At 49.4% G+C, this 8,859-nt stretch overlaps 2 protein-coding genes; both read right to left on the minus strand.

Annotated features, from left to right (window-relative positions):
• Positions 1-346: 346 nt before the first annotated feature.
• Positions 347-1,483, minus strand: CHC_T00004125001 (hypothetical protein). XM_005715442.1 is given in 2 exon segments: positions 347-1,243; positions 1,244-1,483. 1 exon segment carries the CDS (start codon positions 1,481-1,483, stop codon positions 1,244-1,246), a length of 240 nt encoding a protein of 79 aa, XP_005715499.1. The 3' UTR covers positions 347-1,243.
• Positions 1,484-1,790: 307 nt separating this feature from the next.
• Positions 1,791-8,048, minus strand: CHC_T00004126001 (hypothetical protein). Its single transcript, XM_005715443.1, has one exon. It carries the CDS (start codon positions 8,046-8,048, stop codon positions 1,791-1,793), a length of 6,258 nt encoding a protein of 2,085 aa, XP_005715500.1.
• Between the last annotated feature and the right edge of the window lie 811 nt (positions 8,049-8,859).

Below are 8,859 nucleotides of genomic sequence, written 5' to 3' on the forward strand. Positions count from 1 at the left end.
GCAGGCTGAGGGGGGGCGCGGGCGGGCGGGAGTGGAGAGGAGGGAGGAGCGATAGAGCGAGGGGGCAAGGGAGAAGGGGAGAGGGAGAGGGAGAGGAGGGTGCCAGGGGGTGGAACGGGTGTGGATGCAATGAGATGAGCGAGGGGGAAGAGATTTTTGTTGCTCTCGCTGTGACTCTCGGGGGCGTCAACCTACAGAGATGAAGAGTTTTGTAGATGGGGGTGGGGCGCAGGGGAGCGGGGTGGGTTGTGCGTGTGTCAAGGACTCGACCTCTGTTCCGGTTAACATACCTCTGGCCCACTCAGCAACCCAGTATACGGGATTTAGGACACGTGTACATTTTCAATTTGTTGCCAGTAGCAGATGGTACCCTCTTCATTTCTCGCGTTCTCCTCACACAACTAATCTTGCTGCTCTATTGCGTCCCATTGACGCCACCCCGTTTCCTTTACATCAACGCGTCCTCCGAATGACCCGCTACGACCTCAGTTCATTTGATTGTGTTGGCGGTTCCACAAATGGTGACAGGTACCTCTCTATAGCTGATTTATGGAAAGTAGAACTCTCGGATGCCACACCCGCTTCACCAGGAAAACGTCCTCGCGCAAGGCGTCCCTGTGATGAACCGTAGTAGGTCAAGAGCGCACGCCACTGGTAAACCCAGGAGGCCACCATTGACGGCATGTTGGGTGGACTTGGCGAACTCGGCGCCTGCGACGTTTCTGGTAGCCGCAGGTTCATCACTCATCTCAACAACCGCAACCGCACTGGAGCAAGGAATCGCGCTTTAGATGTAGGTGCCAGAATTGGTCGCGTCACCAAGCATCTCTTGCTTCCATTGTCTGTTGATATGTTGGAACAGAACCACCACTACCTCATCCAAAGCACAGTCTTTCTGGGTAACACGCGTGTTGGGTCAACTGTCGACAAAAGAATTGCCTGTGGAATGCAGCATTTTCGAGCGGACGGTGCCGTCCTGGACGACTGCTCACCCACTAGAGCCTTGCTGTGCCACTATGATCTCATTTGGATTCAGTGGTGCATCCTTTATCTCACCGACCGTGATTTCATCTCGTTCTTGATCGAGTGTGGCAAGACACTCACCTCAAAAGGTGTAATCTGCATAAAAGAAAGTGTCATCCGACGAGGATTCTTAGTTGATAAAGATGACTCCAGTATTATGCGCAGCGATGAGCACCTCAAGCATCTCTTCCAGAAGGCAGATTTGGAGATTATTAGGGAATCAAAACAGATGGACTCCCCAACCGACATTTTTCCTATCAAAACATATGCCTTGCGTACTTGCTCTCCCGGTGGAACACCGTAGACGATGCATGATAAGTTTTGTCTTCTTGCGACCGAAAAAACCATGCCCTTTGCGAGCCTTGCCACTCTCAGTATGGAGCCTTTGTGAGAGAACTTTAACACAAGTCTCAATTCCATCGCATCTGTGATCCATCGAACTCTCGCGAGTTTCTGCCATCTGTGATATGCCAGTCCCAAAAGGCTTAGTCGTTTTGCGGTACAGCGTTCAAGGCGCCGTTCTAAGGAGCAGCCGCGGCGAAAGACTCGAACTACACTTTAAACTGCAAACAAATTTCGTTGCGGTTTCTTCTTCAAACAACTGTGCATCGTCCGGACTTATATCGATCTTGTCTGAGGATCCAGTTGAGCTGAATGTCATCGAAATTTTTGCTTGATGCTACATTTTTCAAAGTAGAAAGCCAGATTACTGCCGTCAGTCGCATCGCTGTAGACCTAGCTAGACCTGGGCTAGTATAAGAGGATGATCATACCTGAAGAAGAAACAGAATTCTGCCCAGGCATGCCTCTTCTCTCTCCTTTGGCTCATCACTGAGCAGGTCTTGAAGCCCTGAGATGACATTCACAATAGTGAAATGGAGGCTGGCTCCTACCCTTACCAGGATGTCAGACAGGCGTTCTGCAAGCATTGTTTCCAATATCAGTCTTTCACTTGCACAGCTACTACTGTCAGACTTGAGACACGTCATCCCGAGGAACAATCGCAAGGCGCTCTTGTAGCATCTTTGAAAACCTTGTGCGGTGAAAACCGCACCATTGATAGTGCCAAGTTCTCTGGGCATAGTAGCTTCCTTCAACTCAGAGCATAGATCGGTGACGAGGTCAGACACCATTTTAGAGACTTTAGCACACAACACGGTGGTATTAGTGACCTGGCGCAAGATGATTTTCCGATAACACCACGCAACCAACTGCAGGTGAAGAAGTGCCTCGGCATCGGAAGAATCGTTTTCCACGATGAAGAGACGCTGACTCCTGTGACCACTTCGGGAAGATCTACGACCTGGAGGCTGTGTAGACCTTGCCACACTTAGGTTAGACACTTTCTGCCCCAGCATCAATTGGACTACTTCAAGCAGCCTATCACGTCCGGGTTTTTGCAATTCGTTTGATGTTTTCATCTGATCTTCTAGGTGCTGGAAAAGCGAGGGGCTCTGGGAAAAGTTTTCGCTCAAGTTGTCATATATCCATGTGAGAGAGGACAAGATACTACTTGGAAAGGTATTCTGTTCTCCCGTAGGTCTCCTGCAATGGTGCACAATCCTCATAGTGTGCCCACGAACCTCTGCATCATCATCATCTAGTAGCTTTGCGAGTAGCAGAAACCCGCGAACAGTTAGTTCTTGGTGTAATGCTGGCCTCGGCCCTTGCCCTAGATGTCCAAAGCCGCTTTTCTCGAAACTACTGCCAGCAGCTATTCGAGTCGTAGGGGCTTGTTGACTTGATCCATAGTCTTCAATCAAGGATATCCATTCCATACCCACGTGCTGCTCGGGAACTGCAAGAGCAACCAACTGACCACACAACTTAGTTGCCTGTTCCCTGATGTCAACGCACGGATGCGTTTGCGCAATTCGGAGCATTGACGCCAGATCGCCACTAGTTACACCCGCGACTACCCAATTCAAAGGCGCATCTCTTGTGTGAAGCATTAACAGAATTGCTTCTTGCACGCGCAAAGACTCTAAGAGGAGTTCCTGATCTTGATCGTCGCATGCATTTGCAACAGAGTACGCTTTCCTCCAAACCTTTCCTAAACGTTGAAGGGTGTCCTGCTCGTTGTCATTAATTGCGCACGCATCTGTTACAATTCCTCTCTTCCGTCTAAGCAAATCAGCAACACCACGCATTCCTACTAACACTTTCTCTGGTCTTGATGACATAATCAAGTTTAGAAGATCGTGCAGTGCTCCATGTAGAGTCGAGGTCCCTGCATCATAGAGAGACACCGATATGAACGCGAGAAGTTTGGCAGAACTGCTCAATAAACTGGAAAACCCAACCTCCATGCCAAGGCCGTATGTCTCCTCACCACAAGAATTGATTTTCAAAGCCACTTCTCTGCACAGGGAGATTACGTCATCCGCATCAACGTTGGCGATTTCGGATTTGGTGTCCAGCCTCCTAATATCTTGAGCAATTTCAAAGCTTCTCATGAGAACGACAATCATGCATGATCTGGTCACGCTGCACGGGTTCAGCTCCGGATTAACGGCAATCCAAACGCGGTCAGGAAGACACTTGGCTAAGACTGTCAATGTGCTGCACTTGTCGAAACGGCTCATACTTTGCCTCATACCCCTTAAGATCGCTGCGAGGGCAAGGAGCTCACCGTGTAAATGATTTTGACTAATTCGGGTCTTTCCTAACTTAATCTTTGCTCCGAACCTTCCATTTTCCATTGATGCCGATTTTGTAGCAGTCGCACGTGGCATCGCCTCTGTTCTTTGAGCTTTGGTTGGAATTCCTGTCAGCATATGGTCTTCGACTACTTTTGAGACCTGCGCGGAGTCTTCTATTAAGGGCACGCATGCCGCTGCTGCTACTCGTCGAACATAATTCGAACGCCAGTGGAGACACTTGCGCAGTGTTGCACGGAATGAGACCATCGATAGCGCACTTGTTGGATCTTCTACCGTAGACGGAGATAATGAGGACAACAAGTATAGCGTAGGAAAGAGACTGGGATGATCGGTGTCTCCCTCATATTCGAACAGTTCAACTGCAGTTTCTAATTGCTGTAGCAGGAAAGGATGCAAGTTCGGATGCCGTGAAAAGAACTGAAACGCAGTCACACCTCGCAGTCGACGATCGCCATCTAAAACTGCACTTGTTCTATCGGCTACTTCAAAGGAAGACAGATTTGTTGAAGACCTCCTCTCAACGCACACACCGATTCCGCGACGCACGAGAGCTGAGAATAACATCAGCGTCGAGTTCCGGATAAGCCAAGAAGCGGAACAGAAAGCCTTGATACAGACCATTGCTGCTGGTTCCAAATACCTCAGGATACTGCTGGCGATGTTTCCATTGAGAAACATAGAGCGTAGGAGGTTCAACGCATGAGCGACAGAATTTTCTTGCTCGGTGCGATTCTTTTGTAATGCATCCTCTTGCACGTACATGTGTGAGTTTTGCAAGTGCTGTAGCAGAACTGTCGCTGTCTCATGTAGCAATGGAGTGTCGTGAGATTGCGTGTGCTTAGATGCCTCGGCATTCAGAATTGCGGCAAACATGGCTGGTATTCCTGCGCTTCGGCGAAGGACGTACAGTTCCCCGGTTAAAACACTTTGCAAACATCCCCGTATCAGCTTTGAGGGCAGGAATCGCAAGTCAGAGCTGGGCGTTTGCAATAATCCCTCGCATAGCAACTGCAGCCCTTCCGATGCTCCGTCAATTACGCCCCAATGCCTTGTATTTGTAAATACGAACTGAAACAAATCAATGATACAAGAAATCTCCTTCATGGTCAGAATTCCACCGTCTCTATCTTCTGGCGCACCACTCACAGAGAACGGTACTTCATGACACAAGAGTCCGACACAAATACAGATCTCTTTCATGGTGAGAAAACATGATGTGCTCGCAAGTTGAATACTTTCATGTACAAGGATATCATCATCGTCGTTCACGTCACTAGAAGACTCGGCATAGTCAAAATCTTCACCAGTACCATGCGAGCAATTCAAAGAATCAAAAGACACTCCCCGCATGCCAATCCGGGTGCATCGCCAGGCCATGCTGAGGAATTGTTCAACGAATTCGCAAGCTTGGCTCATGAGTTTCGGCGAGCATAGATCTTTCCAAGTCAAATCCTGAATAATGTATCTCAAGAGCAAGTATGAGCCGTGGAACAAGCCGCGTTCGCAGCTGCCCTGAAAGTCTTGCTCAGCGAGCGCGACTTGAGCTTCTAGGGAATTCAGGACAGAGCAGGCATACGCCAGAGGAGGGTACATGCGCGCAAGTGACCCGGCACTCAATCCTATACTGGGTTCGCCGTGGAAGAGTAAACTTTTCTGTACATCTATAGATGTCGATTGATCTTTGCAGGTGTGTTGCTGCTCTAGGACAAACCTTCGAAAAACGAACCTGAAAACGGAGGCACTCGCATCTATCTCCTTTTGACGGGGTGACATCAAACCGTTAAACGCAAATTCTTGAAGAATTTCCGCTTCTCCGATTGATTCAAATCGAGAAACTGGGCCTGCCTGTGAACTAAGAATTTGAAGGGCAGAACGTCTCGGGCGTTCCCAGGGGTCAATTAAACATGCAAGCAGACCGCATATAATACCACTTGCATGGCTTCCCACTCGGTTGTTGAAGTCTCTGTCTCCGTGGTTTCTGCAAACGAGTAGCAAAACCTCCAAGCTGTTTGTCATTCTCGCATACGGGGCACCTGGGTACGCTGAAGAAAGCAACAGTCGTATACAGTCCCGCTCAAATGTAACTATCCTGTTCAACACTTCGTTTCTCGTTTTTTCGAATTCCGGGGTTCTTTTACCACCATACTTGTGTTTTCGTTGCCGCATCCACCACCCGCCAGAGCCGTCTCGGGCGGCATGCCAACAAGCTGCCATTCGTTCCAAAAACCGACGCATGCTGTGACGAAAGCGGGAGCGACTAGAAGGAGAGCATCCAGGCATCAGTGCATCCGGAATGTGGGAACGAACCATATCTATCTCTTCTTTCGCTATAGGCGCGGTAGGGACACTACAAATCACAACCAGATCAAGCGCTGATGCCCTTACATCTTCTAATCCACTTGAGAGGGCATCAACAAGTAGATTGCGAAGAGCAGGGTCAGAGAAAGAACCCATGAATACACCGCGGTGACGGGCCGCAGACAGTACATTAATGGTTCCTCGAATTCTTGAGGCACTGCCGCGTTCGGTTGTAGTGTCCAAGTACGTCAAGAGTGCAAGAGAACCGCCCTTGATGTTCTTCTGTCCAATCGCTTGTAGATACGATGGTAACATGTACTCTGCTGTCCTTTCTCGCAACCCATCCATGCGATCATCAACAAGACACTGCACTAGATCCTTGTTCACAATCTTATAGAAGCGCGACTTCGAAGGGTTGCACTCAAGCCAAAACTTTGCCCAAAACGTACTTATCCAATCCGAAGCAGCTTTTGCTAGTCTCGAATCGTTTCCGGCCGCCCGAATGGCTAGACTTTGGCAATTTGGTTCGACATCTAACAACGTCGAAGCACCAAGGCGATTCACTAAGACGCTCAGCGGAGCATAAATGCCCTTGGAATCCCAGTTGCCTTTCATTAGAGACTTCGCCATGTTCAACCAAAACTCTCTTGCCTCATCTCCACCTCCGTCTACATTTACAAGAGCTTCCATTGCTTGTCGTATTTGGGACGAGACTCCAGGGAACGGTTCTTGCCATCGTTCATAAATGAGACTCAAGACTAGATCTCGGCAATGCGCACTCAGTTCGTTGGGTGAAAGTCGCCGCAGGCATGCAATTAGGGAATCCATACTCAAGTATCTCAAATGCACGTCAGCGTTGGCTGATGTCAAGGATACCAGGGATTCGAACACGGATTTGTCGGGCGCCCTTGGCCCTTTTGCCCCTTTTGGCGGAATGAGCAGTATCGGATGAGTATAGTTCGCTGCAGGTGCCTCCATCACACTCCGAAGCAGAGACAACCTGGCAAACGGAGGGAATACTTCTAAACGATCCAAAATATGCATGTGCAGAACATTTGCCGCACAGTTTGCACTCTCGCCTCGAGCAGTTTGAAATAGCAATCCAGAGACGTGAGCAACGGCACACGCCATGAGGGAGCTTCGGGGAGCATTGGGCAATGTAAGAACCCTTTCGCAAGCCAGCGTGGTTCTTTCCACAGCTTTCTTGATGTCAACAAAATGGAGATTGTCCCCGTTGAGCTCTGAAGTAAACAGGAAGTTGATGATATCCTGTGCAGCCTTCATCGCAGAATCACATGACGCTTCCACCAGTACCCGGTCTACCTGCGTGGAGATCCGTGCAGAAAAAGAGCTCGAAGTCGAGGGAGTTAGAAGTCGTGTGGCTTTCGAGCGGTCAGAACTTGCGGTAATGTAGTAAAGCTCATTGATGGAACATATCAAGTTGAGCACACCAAGTATACACTCGCTGTTGTCAAGAATCCATTTGCGTGATTTTTGTTCCGCTAGGACAACGGAAAGAGCAGATACATCCGCTGCTGCTTCCAAAAAGATATTCTTCTCTAAGAATTGAGGGCTATTGTTATCCTGCTCATCTTCGGCTTTGTTGGCCCATCCAGCAACTCGCGCCAGGAACTTCTGTACCGGGCTATCAAAACCGTTTATACCTGCCTGCCTACAGAGAAGTACAGACCGTAGGGCTCCTGATAGGAGACCTCCAGTCGCTGCTGGCGTCTCGAAAAGCAAAGTGTTTAAGACCGGAACAGCGAGGTGACATATAGGTCGGACTTCAGAAGCGGGATTCGTACAGGAGCATTTGAATCGCGCAAGATTCTTTTGGGCACCCTCAATATGGGCATCCCGAAGCGAAATTCCCAAAATCTTCACAGCATGCACCTGCTCCCTCTGCGTTGATGCATTATCTACGCTGAGTATGGCCTGAGCAATTGCACTGGCGGGGTTCTCTCGTAGCTCGGGTAGTACCCAGGCGACAGTGGGAGGAAAAGGAATCGGACGGGCTTCAGAGGGAGATGCAGTGCGATAGCGGGAAAGATCTGCGCGGCCCATGACGCGTGTGCACTTTTCGATTTGTCAGCGTGCTTTGCGGGCGCTAATGAGAAGGGGAATGTAGGCTTCGCAAAATCACCAGCCCCGTGTTCCTTGAAATTTTTGTTGTGGAGCTTGCATCGTTGAACCTTTGGGCGGAACGCGAAACGTGTTGCCTGCCTCTACCAAACGTATGGAGAGAAGTTCCAATGCGCAAGGTGGCCGGCTTGCTTGACGGGAAAGTTATGCATGGGGTGTTGACGGAAGCGGATACTGCGCGCTGTACCGTTCTACAGTACAGTATCATACAGTATGTTAGATCCTTTGAAGGCCTGTGCTAAGCCCAGCAAGGACCGAACCGCCGCGCCGTCGGCGAATGTCTATGTTCATCCAATGGACATCGGGTATTTGCTGCCTTGGTATAGACACAGCCAATAGTTATATTCCAAGTTGCTCTACAAGACATGCATCGTTCTGAGAGATTTGAGGCAACCACAATTTTGAATACGTGTATGCGTTTGGTGTGGCCAAATCCGTACAGTGTCCATGGTATACAGTACCAAGGGTACAGCACTGGAGAAAAAGAACACCGCAACATTGACAGTACACCCAGTTACCTCATTTAGTCTCCCCATAATATTAGTGTCACTACCGCAATAGTGTGTGTGACACTATTTCTTGTACACTCCACGCGGACGGAAATATAATTAGAGTCCCGCACAGTAATTCATGTGTGCACATCCAATAGTGTGTGTGACTGATGCGGTCGGCGATGGCCTCTTCAGCGGCATTCGATCGATCCCCTTAGCAGTCGGCGCATGCGTACCTACAG

The sequence above is a fragment of the Chondrus crispus genome, genomic scaffold (genome assembly GCF_000350225.1).
Source record: "Chondrus crispus Stackhouse genomic scaffold, scaffold_214, whole genome shotgun sequence".
Classification (NCBI taxonomy): domain Eukaryota; phylum Rhodophyta; class Florideophyceae; order Gigartinales; family Gigartinaceae; genus Chondrus; species Chondrus crispus.

Excerpts from the sequence above, each read along its gene's own strand:
- CHC_T00004125001 (XM_005715442.1), bottom strand. The coding sequence starts at position 1,483 with ATGGCAGAAACTCGCGAGAGTTCGATGGATCACAGATGCGATGGAATT.
- CHC_T00004126001 (XM_005715443.1), bottom strand. The coding sequence starts at position 8,048 with ATGGGCCGCGCAGATCTTTCCCGCTATCGCACTGCATCTCCCTCTGAA.